General features: G+C 44.5%; 1 protein-coding gene across 4 annotated transcripts in view; it reads left to right on the top strand.

Moving 5' to 3' along the window:
- runx2b (RUNX family transcription factor 2b) overlaps window positions 1–19,216 on the top strand; it is a 146,383-nt gene that overhangs the window by 100,280 nt on the left and 26,887 nt on the right. Inside the window, exons 1-2 of one of the 4 annotated variants that reach the window (XM_086263610.1) lie at window positions 3,951–5,727; window positions 5,946–6,069. The exons of 1 other annotated variant lie outside the window; for it this stretch is intronic. In XM_086263610.1, the coding sequence (XP_086119736.1) occupies window positions 6,012–6,069 (58 nt within the window). In that variant the 5' untranslated portion in view covers window positions 3,951–5,727; window positions 5,946–6,011. Of the gene's footprint in view, window positions 1–3,950; window positions 5,732–5,945; window positions 6,070–19,216 lie in introns of those variants that run through there. 2 more of the 4 variants (XM_086263607.1, XM_086263606.1) reach the window with 2 other exon arrangements.

Below are 19,216 nucleotides of genomic sequence, written 5' to 3'. Positions count from 1 at the left end.
TCATTCAGGTTGGGATTGGCTGTTGTCACCCCCAGATTTGAGTCACGGCCAGCGCAGAGTTAATTTATTCTTCCTAGCGCACGAGATGAATGACACACAGTCATTTCTGTTATTGACATTTGCCTGGAGTGACGACATCATGTGACCGGGGGCGTCATGTGACTCCCGGGCCTTGTTGCCGTACAGTTGTATCATCGGTGCATTGTAATTATAATGCTGACTTAGCAGTTCAGCCACTTGAACTCTGTCAACCTTGGCCTTAGCAGCAATAGTAAAATCTCTCAGCTGTTGACAACTGACCACACAATGACAGGGTTTCAGGCGGCCGCAACTATACTGTACCGGTCTCAGTGGACGCGGACTGTAGAGAAAATCTGAATAGAGTAGAAGCAGGAGCATCACCAAGGTCCTCAGTCATGGTCTTTGGTCTGAAGAAGCTGCTGTAAGTTTCATTTCAGGCCTCAGCGGCAGGACCTGTCCTCACCTTTAACACAGCATGGCATATATAAACCAGACAGCAGGATTTGTGGAGGACCAGTATGCTTTTCATACAAAAAGCACCATGAAGTTTCACAGAGGTGGAGAAATAGCGGGAGACTGGTATGCACGCCAGAGTAAGGAAGATATATATAAGTCAAACTCCATCTACTTAGCACACAAATTAAACCAACTTGTCAGTGAACATTTAGAAATCATCGCTTGGGTCTCAGCGGGCCTCGCTGTTTGAACTGCAGTGTAGGTAGGCACTGTTTATCCTGGACTGGCCCTTGATTAAAATGAGGAATGGAAGAAGGGGGGAAAAAAAGAAGAAATGGCTCAGTCTCTCGGTGGTCAGCCACAGCCTCCTCATCGCAGCCTCCACCAGTGATCTGACTTTCTCCTTTTTTGCAATTTTATGTAATCACAACTCCAAGAGCTATTTTTAATGTGTGTTTAGGTTGTGCGCGCGCCATTCGATATTAAACATTTCCCCTTATTACTTAAAGGCCGACTTTATTTTCCCTCATAGCTGTGACTCCAAAAACAGCTGTCCAGACACCACAAGAAAGGTCCTTAAGTCACTGGAAGATGTAGATACCGCTGCTGGACTCCAAAAGAAAAATATCTACTTTTCATTAAGATTATACCATACCGTACTTCACCAAACAATTCACAAAGAACATCAACATCCTCTTGGCGAAACAGCGTGATAGATTAAGTTTTTCACTTCCATGAGTTTTGGATCCCGTTGAAGCGAACCTCTGCGTGGCGCTCGCTTTATTCTGTTGCTTCAGGTCACCGTTCTGCCTCAGCAGCAGCGTAAGGGGATATTTACGTTCACACCAGTGGCGCGGTGGCCAACAGAAGCTGATTGCAAGTGGTGTTTGTTTCCAACGAAAGCACGTTAATTCGGGCCCGGCCGCAGTGTAAACTACCTTGGCGTTTTACAGATGTCGCCTGTTAAAGTGAATCACTGTACCTGCCTGTTTGCCCGACCGGGCCGTTCTGATGCCTCGCCAGAGAGAGTACACAACACGAGCCAACGGGGCTATTAATAAGCCCTTCCTTTTCTAATACTGTAATCCGTCCGTGTGTGTAATGTCTCGCTCCGGGCTAATTATGTCACGTCATTTTTAGCTTTCGCGACGAGACGAATACAGACAGCCTCTGCCGGAGTTCATTTTAACCCATCTTAGGTATCATTATCCCCCAATATTTTTCAGAAATAATTTTCTTTGAAAACAGTCATCTGCGAAGGTCATCTGCTGTGACAGAGCGAGGAAACAGCAGCACTGCATTACACACATGCTGCGTTAATAGCATGTGTCGTTTTTTAAGCGCGCTCCAACACACGATACCTCTATTATGTGTCTGCGAGAGCTTGTGATAACAAAGCGAGTCCATTTGAAGGTGTGTGGTCCTGAGTGGTAGAAGAGGGAAAGTGTCTGGCAGGGTGGGCCATCAACCACAGTCCTCAGGGCAGACCTTGGCCAGAGCTCAGAGTATGGCCAAGCTCTTCAGCGCCGCACACAAGTATAGCAAGCTTAGTGTACGGCCACCAGTGGAGAACCAGTAATGAATGAAATATTATATTCCACATTATATTTCAGCCTTTAACATTATTACCTGCACATAAAATCTCTCTCTTTTTTTTTTTTTTTGACAGCAAGATGTACGAATGTTACAGAATAAAGCTTCAAACTGTTAGCACACCCCCAAGCGACGAGGTATAGTTAAGTATTTCCTTTTACTGCATTTATACATTTATACATAGGCCTGGATGTGCAAAATATATAAATATATATATAAAAACAGTGTTTTTATGAGCTCTAAATACCAGCATGGATGGGTTTTGCCGTGTTTGGCTCTTCTCTCGTCAACATAATTTCCAAAGAAAAATTCTTCCAATCAAGCCGACTTAAATCCGAAGAATAGCTTTTCAAGTGAGCTTTGCTGAACTGCACAAAGTTCCAAAAACAATTCTTATACCAACAAAGTCAGAACCTTTCATTTGGATGTCTTCTGGATTTGATCTAGAGGGAGTTAAATCTTCAGATTTGAAGACCAGCAGTTTCAGTGCTGGAAAAGTGCACAGTGGTTTTTCATAAGGTGTGTGAACCTCTGACCTGACAGCGAGATGGGCCGACTTCAACGAATCTTTGCTGCTGTATTGGGGGGGGGGGCATCTGCAAAGTTGAAATCTGTGCAGCCCGGACAGAATTCATGCAAGATATCTGACACTACAGCATCATCACAGTTCAGATTTTCGCCATCAAGGTTGTTTATCACATGCCGTGCCACCCAAGAAGTTATGTTTCCTGCCATGTGAGTGGGGCTTGACATTTATGCTTTACTTTTCGTTCCATGTTTTAGATTCAATCACGATGTGCAAATTATATCCCCATCAAACTGCATGCAATTTACTGTGGCTCAGCAGCACTCGGTGGTGCTGGACTCTGTCCTAAAGTTTAATACTTCTGATGGAAAAGCATCCATTTGCAGTAACCCTAAAAATGTTTATACATAACCTTAAATATTATTCTTGAAATACTTAAAGTATCGAGCACTAAACTGATCCAGATCTGCAAGCGTCTGTCTTTGCTGCTGCACTGCTGTGATCTGAAACTTAGAACGTCTAACAACTGCAGAAGGCTGCTTCTGGGGGTTTTAAATATTTTCTATTTCGAGTGAATGTAAACTGCACGGATGACACGATCGATTAAATCTCGCCACGGAAACAGGTACTGTCTGTGATAGTCGGTGTGTTTGCAGGATCTGAATGGCCCTTCCCTAAGGATACTGTAACATGCGCTGCAACTCAAGAGGCATGTTCTTGTTTTAGACAGCAAATATTTACAAAGCACCGCGCCAAGGAAAATGTTTCGCTGTACGAAAATAAGGTCGGTGGCAAAGACTTGTGGAAATGCTGTTGTGCCTCTCGGGGAGGGGGAGTGGTGTTATAATTTATGTTTGACATATTAGTAGTAGTATTTGAAACAAAAAGGGCTCAGACTCAATTGCTAGAATATGACAGTATGCTTAGTTTTTACACAGTAGTGTTAATTGATTTGTTGACTGTGTGTTTAGGTCTTTTTTTGAGATACAGTGATACATTTGTTTATTGTGGACTTTGGCTTTGATCTAAAATTTTCATGACTGTTGCTTAAGCATGGTATTTAAATGCTATTTTATATGTTTTTTTAAAAACACCCAAATTTTAATGTGCTGTCTATTTTTAATATAGTATTTAAAAGCAGACTGTTAAATAAAAAAAACACTTATTCTAATTTGTTTCTAAAATGTGTATCTGTGTGTATAGAGAGTGATTTTCTCCTGCCAAACCAGGAGCAGTATGGATACATTACAATCGACACATACATTATTAGCAGGGCCTGAATTATATATTATTTTTCTTAAATCACAAGTAGCATGAACAACCCACAGAACCCAGTGTCATTGGATCATTGGAGCTTCTTTGTATCATTTCTATTAAGAAACACCCCCAATAATCTTCACTCACAACAAGAGTATTTTCCATAGTAGCTGGACGTAGTATCTCTTAATATGTTTATTGCTTCTTTTTGTTTCTTTGTAGGTTTAATGAATGAATGTGGTGAGCCACATAAATAAAAGTTGACTGTTCTCCAGTGTGTATTGGCACAGGTAACAATGCCTAGGTAGAATATTAAAAGAAACTGTCACATAAAAGCAAAATTACCTACATGAATGGCTATCATCTCATAAATTATAAGCATTTGATAGGTTTATTCTAACGGCTAATTAAAGGGAGAACGTTTCAACTGGCAAAAACAACTCCTAAGACAGAAAGACAAAAGGCTGAGGAGCTGCTCGACTCTTTGCTGCTTAGTCACACATGCCTGCTGGCAAATGAAAGAATGATTAAGATACTGTTAACACTTTCAACCTGACTGAACTGCCAGCTTCATTCCACACATTCCTCTGCTTCTCCTCTAACACCCCGTCTGCGTTTTTGTGATGTGTTGTAACAAACACCTGTGATCAGGGATCAAAAGACAAACCGTGCTGAGATGTGCGAGGGTGTGGGAATCGGTGTGTGTGTGTGTGTGTGGGGAGCGTGTGATGATTCACTGTTAATTGTCGAGACCTGCCTGCTCTGCGCTACAGGTTGGCAGGCCGTTCTTGGCAGGGTGATAGTATGTGTGTGTCTCCTGTTAGAAGACATCTCTTTTACAGAAAAGACAGGTGGCCATGATCTATGGCCTCTTACGGGAATCGCCCCCCTGACTGCTGCTTCAGTGAGAGCCAATGAAAGTTCAGTATAAGCTTGGATGCATACATGCACAAACACGGCTATTACGGTAATAATGCGGTGACATAACTACTGTTTGTGACACAGCAACGTGCAAGGAGTGAGAAAGAACAAATTCAGGCTGCACCGAGACGACTCTTCAGAAACGCTCCTCGGTAAATAAGCAGAGCGTCACACCACCTCCGCTTTCCCTTCACACACATGCGCTCGTCCAGCTTTTTCCTCTCTTCCCCAATTCTTTCTGTTGCAGACAAACACACGCGCGTACACACCCAGTCTCACACCACCACCAGCCAGCCAGCCATTCACTCCTCACTCACACCCTCAAATCTTACCAAGCTGAGCTCTCCCTGCTCAGAGGCAGACAGGAGCAGCACGGCAGCCTGCTAAAGGAGTTGAGGGAAGGAGCAGCAGTGTCAGGGAGAGAGAGAGTTTGAGGAGAGAGAGTGAGGAGGGAGGGGGATGAAAGAGTGAAGGGAGACCAACCCAAGAGAGAGCACTGCTCCCCATATGCTGAGGAGGCATGGGCGGTTGAACAAGCTGCCCCCACTGAAGCCTCCTGACTCATGGGAGCGTCAGACCCCGATCCCCAGAGAGCCTGGAAATGCTGCCGAACCACGCGCAAGAGAGGAGGGGAGCCAGAGAGTAGAGGAAAAAAAAGTCCAAGGAGAGGAGAGGGAAGAAAGCCACAACGGTAGGCTGTCCCAACTCAACTGCTGTGCCGTGATGACGTCAGAGGGCATGTGACCCAGGCTCTCCAGTGACGGCACATGGAGGGCAGGAAAGAGACGAGTTTTAAAGCTGGTGCCTTTTGGGTTGTGTGAGGGCTCTGCTCGCCTCCCAAACAACCACAGAACCACAGACGTGCGGCTCGGGGTTGGTGTTTGAGGGCAACCTGGAGTGTAAATGGTTAATCGTCGCGGGCCAGCACCAGTCACAAGGACGGCGCTAAGCGAGTAAGTACGTTCCAACCACACTCGCCAAGCAAGCAAGTCCGACACCATCTGATCTATCCGCAAAGGCGATATTTGTCTCTGCAATTTTTTTTTTCCTCTATAAAACCAGACCTGGTTGTTACTTGTGGTCATCCAAATAGTTGATACGTAAAAGCATGTCTTGTGGATGGCTTTTCCATTTTTTTTTCTTCATGACATGCTGCGTGCTCTTGGTTTAGGACGTGTCAAGGGTCAAGGAAACCACAGAAGAACAAAAGTGGGGCTTGCTGCAACCAGAGGCAGCTATGGCATCTAACAGCCTTTTCAGCACAGTGACACCATGTCAGCAAAACTTCTTCTGGGGTGAGTACCACTTTCCTGCTCCCTGTTGTGTCTGGATTGGGTTGGGGGGCTCGGGTCACAGGAAGGACTTGGGGTCAGGTGGTGAGGCTTGGGTGGTGGAATTAATGGGGTTCGAGGAAAGCGGGCGAAGATGTTGGAACTGGTCTGATGTTTTGGGTCCAGACGAGTGGAGGGGATCAGCTGAGGTCATGGAGGACCCCGCTGTCAAGGTCCAAGCTTTTGTGGCGGACGAAACACCCAACTATCATCAAGGCTTTTTCTCTTTTTTCTTTGTGCACCCAAAAAAAAACAACAAGAAAAGAAAATCTGCCCATAGAGATTCCAGTATTTATTCTATGTGATGTTTATAAATATTTTCCAAAGAGGGAGATGATATGTTTGTGCAACATACCCTTAGATTTACAAAGCGATGCCATTGCGGAACCAAAAACAAAGGCACGGGTGATATTTTTGACAGACGTAAACAGACGCTGCACAAGGGAGTTTACAGTGGAGCATTGGAACAAGATGTGGGGGGATTACTGGGCTGTGTGTTGGGCGCCTGTGCTTGCGCATAGAGAAGAAGTATTGATTAGTTTGCCAAGAAAGATCTGTAATCACTTCCTGAAATTGTTTAGTTGCGCTGCTGTCGTTAATTAATCGGTGTCGATTTCTGCAGGCTCCAGGGAGCATTTACTCGACAGACATAAATCCAGATTGAACACGAAGTTGATCCATGCTGACTTCCTTTCTATGAATTCGGTGCTTAAGTCTGTAATGATTAATGTAAACGTATCACAGTGATTGTGTTTGACTTTATTCACTTCTACACAAACGGATAAAAAGATGAAATGTCTTTCGTGTGTGTAAGAAGCTCTTAATTTGCACTTTTACAACCAAAGAAATAATTACGTTATTCTTAATGTGATGATCTAATATCTAATAATATATATTCTTAATATCATATCTTCCAAATAAATACAAGATTGTGCCTCCTTCCTGAAGTGGATCTATATGGAAGTAGAAGCAAAACAAATCCAAAAACCTGTGAACGGTAGCAGTGACAACCTAATGATTTTCAACTACCTGTGAAGGCCAGCTTGCGTTCTCCAGGCTGCAGCCTGTGTTTTGGGTTTGCTCTATTGTACTGTGACAGCTTCTTTACACAGTCTAATTCAATCAGCAAAATAAATGGTTTACAAGATGAATTTTCAAATTTAAACAAACATTTTCCTTCCCTTGCGACACAAGAAATAGACAGGCTCAGCTTAATAGACGACCTCCTCCTCTCCCCCCCCCCCCAACCCGCCGCCCTCCTGCCTCCCGCTCCGGTCCATAGCCTCCCGCTCGTCTTGTCCAAATCAAATGTTTAAAAGATGTTTTTAAGAAGTCGCTCGGTGGTCAGACACAGCTGTTCTTCTGGGCTCCTGCTCCGCACAGAAGCAGGGTGGCTCCTAATACACTCTGAAAGCTGGGAGAGAGTGAGCGTCTTCTACCAATCACCACCACCTATTACCATGTTAACCTCCTGACCTTTCGCCGTGTCTCGGGGGGGGAGGGCGGTGGAGGGGGTCGGAGCGCAGGAGAAGGAGAGGAGAGGAGCAGCAGTGCAGGAAATTGAAAGCACGCCGTGGGAGAGGCAGACGGTGAAGAGAGAAGAGCAGATGTGTGCAGATGCTCAGGTAGAGAAGACACCCCATAAGGATGATAATCCCTGATCAGTTCTCAGACATCAAGGTTTGCTGATTGATGCCGTGCCACGCCTCATTGACTTTGCCCCTGTTTATGAACATCTGGGTAGTAAATCTGTCAGTGCAACCACAAAAAGCCCCCCTGACGGCACGGTGTGATTTTGCAAGACCACCAGTTCTTTCTGTTGTATTTATAATTCTGAATAAATAAATGTAGTGTACTGTGCTGCATCTGAACTGGCAAAAAATTAGGAATGGCACCCTGGATATTTTTTTGCTTTAGCCAAACAAAAAAAGGAAGGGGAAAAAGTAACGTTGAACTCATTTGACTTGCATAAGAACGTAAAACGTGGATTTTGTGGCATAAATATTTACATCTGTAAGCATCCTTATCAGTTCCTGTGAACTTAAAATGCATGAAGTGGATATAAAGAGAGCTGGAGCGTTGACTTTTGTTGATTTTACATATTTTCTTCAAGTCCCCCCGCTCCCGTGTTTCTCCTGGATCATTTTGCCCAGCGTCAGCCGGTTTGCCGAGAGCACAAAATACTGTTTTTGTAGTTAGAAAGCCACATTACTCCATCCGTCTGTATATTTGTGTTCATTAAGGACATTTTTAATTTAGAGTCGAGCCTACATTCCCGTGCAGCGATAAATTGAGCTGACTTGAGGGAACGGGCAAATATTCCAAATTAAAGTAGAGGGGGCTCATTAAAATTTGTCTTGGCATTTACATGAGGCAATTTTAATTTAATTGCTTTGAATACATTTTTTTTATAACTCCTCATACTGGCAGATCAGATGGAGAGGGCAGAATAATCTTCAACATGTGTGGCACCCACTCAGCCACCGTGCCTCTCCGGGGAACATTTAAGTGCCTCTTTTCTCTATTACAAACTTAATTACATATAGACAATTAAGTCATGGGAGCAATTATCGTTCGGCAAAGCCGTGCAGTCGCAGTCGAGAGGGGGGGGGGAAAGGAGTGCTTACACACAGACGGACCCGAATCAACAACATCAAAAGAAAGAAAGCGGGGACGATGTGGGTAAATATCTGAAAACTCCAGGCGGAAAACTTTCCCCCCGAAGAAAATCTCGGATAATTTGCAGGGAAACCGTATATATGTATTTGAGAAAGGGAGCTTCTGTTGCATAAGTGTTGCCTTAGATCTAACCACAGGCCTGCTTCTTGGAGACGTCTTAAAAGTGAACCAGACATCCCACCGCACCACCACCACCACCTCCCACCCGTTCGCCTCACCCCTCCCACCCCCTCATCCACCCGTGGAGAGACGTGAAGCCCACTCATCAATAGGTAATTTGAAAATGCCGGGGGATGGGTCGGGGGAGTGGGGGGAGGATGATGTGAGGGCTTCACTGGCTGCTACTGTGCAGCGGAGACTCTTCCCTTAACTCCAGGCTCAAAGGAACTCTATTTAGCATCGCTTAATTGTACCTCTGAGGCAAACATGCTATTTAATCCCAGCAGGGTCATATTGATGGAGTAAAATAGCGCTGTTTGTGTTTGCGAGCTGCGCCAGCTATTAGAACTTATTAGTGCTGATGGTTTACATTAGCCTACATGATTCCTCGGGGTAATCAGGGAGTGTTAATGTGATCGGGGTTTAATCAAAGATAGATTAATTGGTGTGTAATTCTCTCAAATGTACTGTGAATGTGAGGCTGATTGTGCCCAAAAATAGACTTTAGGCTGTTATTAAAGTCTAAATGAAAGCGTCGTGGGAATAACGTAAGCTGTGATTTTTACGGTCTGAAAATCGAGTGTGATGTGAAAGTTGTGGAGAGTTTCCTGTCATTTTAAAAAATAATAAAGGGTTGATATACTTTACTAAAGGGGAACGAACGTTGAGAAAGCCTCTGCTGCTTTCTGAAATTATAAATGCGGTGTCTTTGCTGTGAATCGCTGTGCTTTGTGGTCTCGATGTGGTACAATGTCTGCTTCACTACTTTCAAAATAAAGCAGTGAAATGAGGGAGATTACTCTCATCTCTGTAATATGCAGACTGCAACAACAAATGTAGAACTCAGTGTAAATACTCACAGTGCACTGTATATTATCTCTTGTTCTGTCCTAATATTCAGTCGCTCTGGGGCTAATTACACTATTATGATAAGGTAACCTGCCAGCTGAGTGCTTATCGTAGGGTTCTGCCTATTCAAAGCATTGACATTAGACTCAAAAACAATCTCCTTAAAGGGCCAATAAACATTTGAACGCTTGCTTAAAAAAAGTGCTAACGCCTCGCTTGCTATAAATCAGTGCAAATGTTCAATATGCCGTTGGTGTTTTGGCGAGATGAGAGCCAAATTGGTGCGTATTTTTGGATAGCGTTGCAAACTCATTCTGCACATAGCTATGATTTTTAAATGCACCATAATTACTGGGTAGCTTAATGCCATTGCGTTAACCAGTGAAGCTTTTAAAGCGTCGCTGTGCTATTTTCACACTTAACAAGATCCTGCAGCCACTCATCCATTTCAATAGCATCAAGCTGGGTGAATTACCGTTATCCGATATAAGCCCTCAGAGAGGAAGTAACTACCTAACACTTTGAAAATTTGGTCTATCTTGGAACGGCTTCACCCTAATGAAACATAACACCAGTATTATAAAGCAGTCTGCTCTTTCTTTTCACATCCTCCATTTTTTTTCTTCTTGGCATTTATGTTTTATTTTAGTTGTTTAAGTCAGAAGATGACTTAAAGCGGAGCTGATATGGCAAACCACAGGAAAGGCTTGAATAGCAGCGTTTCCCCCGTTGCCCCCCTTTCAAATAGGCCGAGGCGGCCTTGCTTCCACACTCCCGTGTTTCTATAACGGGGAAATATGGAGTGTTGAGCCTCCTGGATGTTTGGGTTCAGCGTGTAACGATGTGAGTGAGAGCGTGGCCACAGCATCTACACAAGGCCTTACCTGTTCTTCCCCGTGCCGGAGAAAAGGGCAGGTTTTTTGGCTTGTTAGTTTAATCTTAAAGGAATGCGGTATCCCCTCCGACTCAGGCCAGACTCCTAAATATATAACCTTACTTTCCAGCACTAATGCACTGAAGCAATTCTGATTATTTAGTTGGTGTAACCTCTAACGCGTAGGAGTGTCAACACAGACAGTCGGGATTGTGCTCAGTTTTTGAGGAGAAGGTGAAGAAGATGAGCAAAGGAGCATCAAAGAGGGCTGAGCTGACATCAGTGGAGCACCTTGTTACAACGTGTCCAGACATCAGTATCAGCGCTGACTTTCTCTCAAGTATTTTCCTTTTATCGCATAGCACTCTTATAAAAAACATTTAGGGACAAATTTGGTAACTTAAACAGACGTTTGGCATGTAGCAAAGTCGCTGAATAATGGCAGGTGGGTTTTGTAGTTTCTATTGTGCGTGCACATTAAAGGTGTGTGTGTGACAGGAGGATCTGTCTGCTTGATTAATGCTCTCGCTCAAACTGGCACCTGGAACCAATCCCCCCCCTTCTGCCGCCCCCATGTGCACCGTGTGTGTGCATTCCACACAGTGGGACTTTAGAGGGACTGAGGGTGGGCGTTGAGCTGGAGGCGCAGATGGGACCGGGGGACTTGGAGCGGAAGAAAAGAAAGGTGTGCAGAGGAGGGAACAATAGACGGACGTGCATTGGAGGGTATAAGGGTGTCATTAATAGTGCACAGGCCCCATCTCCTAATTTGCTCAAATTACCTGCCCACACAGTGGGCCCCCTCTGCCAGTGCTGAGGTGTGAATACAACAGATCAAATACACCTGAAAATCAGAGAGCCCACCCACTCAGCGACGCCCACGCGAGGCTTTTAAGGTGGCCTGACAACTCTCGGTGCCTGTGCGTGGAAGAGAAGGGTCAAATGTTTACTCTTTCACGTTTCAGAAGGGAGTAAAAAGTGAGAAAATTAGAGAGAAAGAAGAAGACATTTGGAGGAAGAAAAAGAGTAAGTGAGACTGGGATATGATACAAAAGGAAGGATCAGTTTGCACTCAAGAGGCAAGTACAAAATTGACTCGTACAAACCACCTCCCATATGGCACTGTGGGGGCGGCTATTTACCCTCATTTACCTTCCTCGCCTCCCTTCATCCCTTCCTCCTTCTGCTTCTCCTTAAGTCGTCCCTTTATCCTTCCCCTCCCACCCACGCTTTCAGGAAAAGGTTGATGACAAACGTGATGGGCGGCGATGCTTTGGTCACCACAGTAATCAGAGTCACCAGCACCGTACCACCTGTGGCACACACAAGCTGGCATGGAGACTTATTCAGATGTGTGCAGAGACACTGAAATTAAATATCCCCCCGAGACACAAAAGGAGGCCCGGAGAGTGTGTGTAGGTGTGTGCAGTGGGCTGCAAGCCTTTGAACTTCGAGTAGTGTGTGTAGCTGATATTGACAAGTCCCCGGGGGGAGACGAGGGAAGCTAGAAAAAGGTAGCTCTCATTTGTAAAGTGGCCTCCAGAGAGAAAGAGAGGAAAAAAAATACTCCTCAGCTCCCCCACCCCCACTGCTAGGATTTATTAGGAGTGTAGTATAGATAATATACTTACGCCTAAGGCAACCTATGAAGTACCTGTTCACTTCCTGTTAATCTGCGTGCACGTTGGAAGCTATTTGCTCGTCACACATCGCTTTGAAACTGATGACTGGTCGCTCGTGGACATTGCAGGCGGCAGTTGCCTAGGTGACCGTTTAATGTATATGTATATGTTATTCAATGGTATTCTTCACTTTTACTGGTAGTCACCTGGAAGTTGAGAAAAGTTTAGCTTGGGTCCTGCCCACCTTCCAGCACCTGTGGGGGGTTTTTCGCCCAAAGTCGCTTCACGTTCGATTCTTTGGTCACCGCATTGCAACCGACTGCTTTCAGTACTCATGGAGCGTCAGCGCCATTATGCAGAAACTGACCGTAGTTAGAGGGCGCTCGCGAGAGTGTCCTCAACTGACTAGAACAAATGAAGCCAAAATATATATACACCTGCTTTTAAACCAAAAAGCTCCAATTGGATTAAAGTTTTTATAAATACATTTACATTTAAAGTCAGTTTAATGCCTGATTAAGACGTTACAATACTGAATTTTGCCAATATTTTTTTTCCGCATTCTGCTAATATATGCTGATTACCAAGTTAAAACCCACGGGTTCCACCTCCGTTAAACGAACCAGTTTTCAAAGAGTTTCCACAGCGTTTAGTTACATCAGTACACGAACTTGCACAAGGAGCAGCGAGCGTGGCGTTCGAAATCGATGTTACCAGGTGGCTGTTGCTAGAAACTCACTGGCGTCGCTTGTTTTGTGCATGAGATCGAGATTGCAAATTGTTTAATTTTTGTTCTGGTTACAAGTGACAAAAAGTGACTTTTTTTTTTTCCACAATTACCAGTTTTCCCCTTGGAACAGCGATGACCTGTGTAGAAGTACGCGGTGTGTATATATTTGATTTATAAATAATTAAATGATTTAAAGGTCCAAACCAAAATCATGTATAATTACTACATTTCAGCTGGGCATTCAGCAATTCACAGAGTTTGTAAGTTGTATTTAGAAGTAAGAGATAAGAGAAATAAATTAAGTCTCAGATCCAAGTCTCTGTCTAATGATATTTATTACTAAGTGCAAGATCTCATAATCATATATCATAAGTGTATGATCACTTATTACATTTTAATCTTTGTCTCATAAATGCTAAAAATGATAAAGTGGAACTACTCAGGTTTTCTGTCTTATAGTTTCTCAGACTTTCTAAAGTCTGCGTGACTCTTGCTTGTGGAAAAAAAGCAAAGGTGGGAAAGTTTCGAACAATTTCTGCTGGAACAGCAGTGCAGAAATCCCCTACGTTACATTTCAGGTTGTTTCAAAGGACTTTCCTGTGACATCTTTTTGAGAACATAGCTGCTGTGTTTACGTTGATCCCTGAGCTGTTCCAGTTTACACACATTCAATCCGATCACGGCGCTCCGACAAGCAGCGGCGTCTGATCAAAGTCTATATACATACATGGTGTCTGATCCTCACCGGAGCAGGCTCGAATCCTGTCACTCACCCAGACAGCTGCTCCCTTACAGTCGTCTGTAGTTCATTTTGTTGTCGCAGTTAAAAGTTTTCCTTCAGCTGTTGCTCTGTTCAGCCCGTTTGGTGTCTTTCCCCAAAGGAAACAGACCAATAACAGGCCTTTTCCACTTCACTTCTCCTGATGCTGAACGAGCAAAGGAGGATCCCAGAGGAGCTGGAATATTTTATTAGAGTGATATTTTGAAAAAGTTGCTCTCCTCGGTGTTTCTTCCTCTCTCATGATGAAATTTTAGGATGCTGCAACAACTCAGCGTGTGTGTGTGTGTGTGTGTGTGTGTGTGTGTGTGTGTGTGTGTGTGTGTGTGTGTGTGTGTGCATGCGTGTGAAAGAAAACAGCTCACACAGGGAGCAAAGACAATTCAAAGTTACAGCTAAATGACAGGCTGGGAGCTCTGGTCTTTTGAATTGCATTGTTTTCTTTTTATTCCTGCTTTGGAGGAGGGTTGGTGGGGGTGAAAAAAGCCCAAATGGGACACAAAGCGAGCAGTTTAGTCTCAGGAGAATTACCCTCAGCACAAACAAAAATAGTCATTTTTTGCTGACAAACCCTTTTTAATGCAAGGGTGCTTTTTTAGCAAAGTTTGGCTCTTTTTTTGTTTTCTTATTTTTGACAAAGCTGCCATTTCAGAATAGAAGGAGTAGTGAATGTATATTCTTGCATTGATTTACTGTAGCTTTAAGATGCACGAGGAAGAAAGGACAGGGAGGGTTGTTGAAAGTTCTTCAGCTTAGTCGGGGCCCTGGTTCTTTGAAAAATAAGCACAGTGGGAATTTTGAGGAAACTGATCATTCACATAGCATTTATAATGCTCACACACGACCTGTTCACGGACCTATTCTTGTCACTTTCACATGAATTCTTCATTACGCACAGAATTACACCTCCACACTTTTTTTATGCACACACCACCAGACAGATACGCCCTTTTCCTGCAGGACCCTGCAGATGCAGCAGAAACAGTAGAGTTGGTCTCTCTGGTAAACAAACAGTGAGAGGCTGCTGGGAGTCTTCACTGGGCCTCCAAATTATAGTCTGGTTAACCAGAGTCTCCGAGCCAGCCCGTTTACTGCTACACACATGCACGCATAAGGTACACACACATGCACATGAGCACATGTGCACATGACCTATGCACACTAAAGGCATTATAGAAGCACACTTTAAAGCCCATATACAATCAGGTTCTAATGGGAGCTTGTCTGTGCTACAGTTGAGCTAAGGGTAAAAGGTTTTATAGACATAAGAGAGGCTGAAAGGGAAGCACACCCTAAGGGCTCATAATAAATATTACCCAATCATCAGGCTCACAGTGTGAGGCTATTACTGATGAAAAAGAATCCCTTGCAATGTAAACACAGGCTTAATGTTTACAGCTTCTAACCCTGTGTATCACTTTTATGATTCTAAGGTTTTCTTTCCTTCTGCAAGTTGGTTTGTGTAACCTGAAGTATGCTTCGAGGAGCCTTATGATAAGGCCCTGTGTTTTGTAGATATTCGATGTGAATGTATACGTTTGCCTTCTTAGTAGGAGCAGTGCAAAAACAGGGTTTCATTTGTGATAGGCTTCCATAAAACGTATCTGAGTGAGAGGAGCTTCTTTAATTGCCTGTAAATGAGTTCTGCAACTACTGGGGACAGTTTTAAGCCTCTTGAGGATGCAAGAGTGTATCAGGGTGATCTATGGTGCCATAAAATCCGGTTCAAATATTTAAGCTGATCAGTTCTCTCAAAATTATTCGCCGTAAATCTCGTGTTTCCAGAGTGACAGCGTATTCCGAGCGGACAATTTAATTGTCAGTTCGAAACCACATCCCAGTAGCCCCGTTGCCAGAGAGAGATTTTTTTTATAAGTGTGTGACGTTCACATTCTCAGCTTTGCCATAATGCAACACCGCAGAATAGATTGTGTTTGAAGGACAGTGTTTCACAATGTGATTGATGCTCCCTGTGGGACCCAGCAGTTGATGAGACTCTGTTTAGGACTCGAGTTAGGCGCTATAAGGCTGGCGTCATCAGAGTCTCAGCTTGGGGAAGAGAAGTCCTCGTCCTGGAATAACAGGCAACGTTTCTGAGTGTATGTGGAAAATACAGGGTCACAGGTCGAATAATCAGACAATAGTCGTTTATCTTCTGGTAAATTTCCCTTTGCTTTGATGATGCTTTCTTTCGCTGAACCCTTTTTTCCGAAGATGACTGGAATTGATTTTGTCTAAGGACATCTCAGGCTGGAAGCTATGAAAGTGAACTCCATCCACCCGGCTCTTTTTCTCCGCACCCCCACCTCTCTGTGACTCATTTCTGACCAGTAGCCTAATAGTCTCAGTGTAATTATAGGCTAAGGTTTTAGGCAAAAGCCAATCTCTGAGTGAGCTGCATCAGCCGTGACAGATTCAACTTAACTCTTTAAGTCATTTAGCAACATCTCATCCTACACGTCAAAAGCCAAGGCGTCCCGGGGCCATTTTGACATCTGAATGGTTTGGAATTTAAACTGGTGTGTACTGCTCCAGGTTGTGGAGTTCAGACTCAGTGTTTTGGAGCTGCTCCGAGCTGGACTGCGATCAGGAAGAGATCAGGAAAAAAAAGCGAGATCCAAACACTCTCGACGCACACCGACTGCAGTGGCTTGCTCGCGCTGCCTGCCCATTACTGTTGTTTTCATTTTCTCTTTATCTGATTGGCTATTGTCTCGGCACTGGACATATTCACTTGACTGACAGTTTTGATGTCGATTATCTCCCAAAAAGGAGGAAGCGAATTGATGCCAGAACTTCGTCCTAAGCTTTTCTACACGAGCTTTAAAAGTCCATCCATGACAGCCAAGCAAAATAAACGGTATATTTAATACAAATTCTAAAGCTCCCAAACAAGAAATGTATATGGGACATATCCAGGCGTGGGCTTACTCGATCTATGGCTAGATGTTTATGTCTGTGTGCAATTGAGCATCCATGACAGAATTTTCCCCCCTCCATCTGGACCTCTTCTACACCCCCGTACCTCAATTTGGACCCAGTTCCCTTGGACATTCCTCCACCCCACCTCTGTGTATATACATACATGCATACATCCTCCTGTCTCCTTCCTTTTCCTCCCCTGTTTCCAGCCACTGCCTTTCCATCCTTACCTTCCTCTACACTCAGCTGAAAGGGTGGAAATGGGCAAGTGATAGCCAATACCCCCCCTGCGAGTGCTAGTCTGGGCTGCAGGCTGTTTGCCTCTTGCCATGAAGTCACTCTATCTATCTCGCCTGTGCGTCCATACCTCACATAAATCATCCTCAATCGTGCTACACGGACGGGGAGAACAGAGAGAAATCTCCCCCTGTAAATCTGGTATTAGTTTTACCTCGCATAATGAACACAGGGCTAAACGGCCTGGATACATGAGAACAGCATGTCTTGCAGATGTACTATAAATATTTTGATACTAGCCGGCTAGTTTGCAGAGGGGAAGTAGACCAGTGAAATACACAGAGGAAGGGAAAAGTGTAAAGTGGAATGTTGGCCTAGCCCGAGTGTCTGTATTGTCTTTAGCACCTACAGAAGGTCCCGGTCCAAGAAAAACGCTCTTTACAGGGTTCCTGTTCCCAGCAGTGGTCCAGTACCACTCCTGGATACGCTGCGTTGCCTTCAAGCCAATCTGTCAAACTGGTCTCCAAGGAGAGGGGCTCATTGTTTGATTAATAGCAGGATCAGACCTGATTGAGTGATAGACGGTTTAAAGGGGAAACCAGCACAGCTTTAAGGACATTCTGGGACCAAGTCTGGGAAAAGCTGCTCCAGCTAGAGTTTGATTGGTGAAACGGCTGAATTAAAGTGAAAGACTAATAATAGCATAGCTAATGATACACAAGCTGCATGGCGAGGGGTTGCCCAGATATGCTTGATGGCTTTGAGAGTGTTCTTTTGCAAGCAATGTAAAGACAAACTGTGAAATGCCTACAAACACTTGCATGTAAAAGTGGAAAAACTGAAGTACCCCTTTTTGGCATGTTTTTGGCTTCAGCCACAGGCACTGTCACCCTACCCCATCAAAGAGCCAAACACCCACCCACACACACGCACATACAGAAAACCTACAAATACACTCTTCCACATGCACGGTTTAAGCGAAGTGACAGCAGGTGGTGTGTGACACGTCAACATCTGAAGGTTCCCTGGCAGACGCAGAAAGAGTTCTCAGCTCTGCGCCCCACTCAGATCTATCATTGGGACTCTTTAATGGCAGCCTTCGTCACATATTGCTGCTTTATTTTCTCCTCTCCATCTTCCAGCCCACAGAAGTTCCTTTTTTGTTCCTATTTTTAAGTACAAGTGATCTCAATTAGGGACCTCCGTGAAGGCAGTAGGCGGCAGACAGTCAGAGCAATAAGAGCAGAGAGGAAATTGTCTTTATACCCCTCCCACCCTCCCTCCCTCTTTACCCTCCTGCCACAAGCAGCGAGCAGCCGCCCCCTCCGTGTCTCCATCTCTTTCCACGCTGCTCCGTGCCATTTCAAAAACTGAGCAAAAATATCAGACAACTTTCTGTACCCCTCAGCGAAGCGCATGTATACATATGTAAGACTTCGAGGGCGCAGTCGCCGGTCCGGCTTTCTCAGAGTTTAATGTATTTTGGGTTTGCTCTCTGTGAAGGCAGTTGCATAGAGACACGCACAAACACACACTCACACACCACAGAACGTGCTGTCCTCGTCCTAACAGTTTACAGTGATGTCACGGCCTCGATCACAAACAGTCATTAAGGGCTTAGCTATGATCTGGGATCAGCGCTGGGATGTGAGTCGCTGAGGTTGTGTCGATGAGGTCACAAGGAACAAAGTTTCTGTCCGTCGTCATCCTCCTCTGCTGGCTAACTAACCGGCCCACTAGTTTAGTTGGTTCTGCAGCTACATGCCTGTTCTCCGGGTCGGTTTGGTCGATTGGATCGTGTGCTGGATCTCTGGCTGCTTTGTTGCAGAGCCTGGTGGGCTCTCTGATTGGCTTGCTGGCAGGCCATTTGGCTGGTGGCCTGCCAAACATGGAAACATCCCGTTAGAGCTGAAAAAGCCTGGGCCTCGTCACTGCGCTCCTCTAGAAGGCTATAATTAAGTGTCTTGAAAAATGCAGCACTGTGAAATGGAGTCTTAATCCCGAGTCTTAAGTGGCTGTGCTTTTCCTCTTGGATGAGAGTACAGTATATGCTTATGAAGAAGCGAAAGAGTGAGGCTATATGACCGTAATGTTACAAATTATTTTTCTAAGAAAGCTAAAAGTGAGCGTATTTTCATAGTTGGTTGTTTCCTGCTTAAACTGGAAAGTTTACACACATTTCTAGCTGAAACACTGAGCCCTGTGTCTTGTCATCTTCCTTAATGAGGTGTTGTTCACAGCGAGGATACGCGCGCCTCGTA

This window comes from Aulonocara sp. 'chitande type north' Nkhata Bay, linkage group LG15, assembly GCF_057382095.1.
Source record: "Aulonocara sp. 'chitande type north' Nkhata Bay isolate Kocher_YH1m ecotype deep benthic linkage group LG15, A_spYH_male_GT1.1, whole genome shotgun sequence".
Taxonomy (NCBI): Eukaryota; Metazoa; Chordata; class Actinopteri; order Cichliformes; family Cichlidae; genus Aulonocara; species Aulonocara sp. 'chitande type north' Nkhata Bay.
Note: the sequence above shows the minus strand (reverse complement) of the source record. Positions and strands in the feature narration are given on the sequence as shown.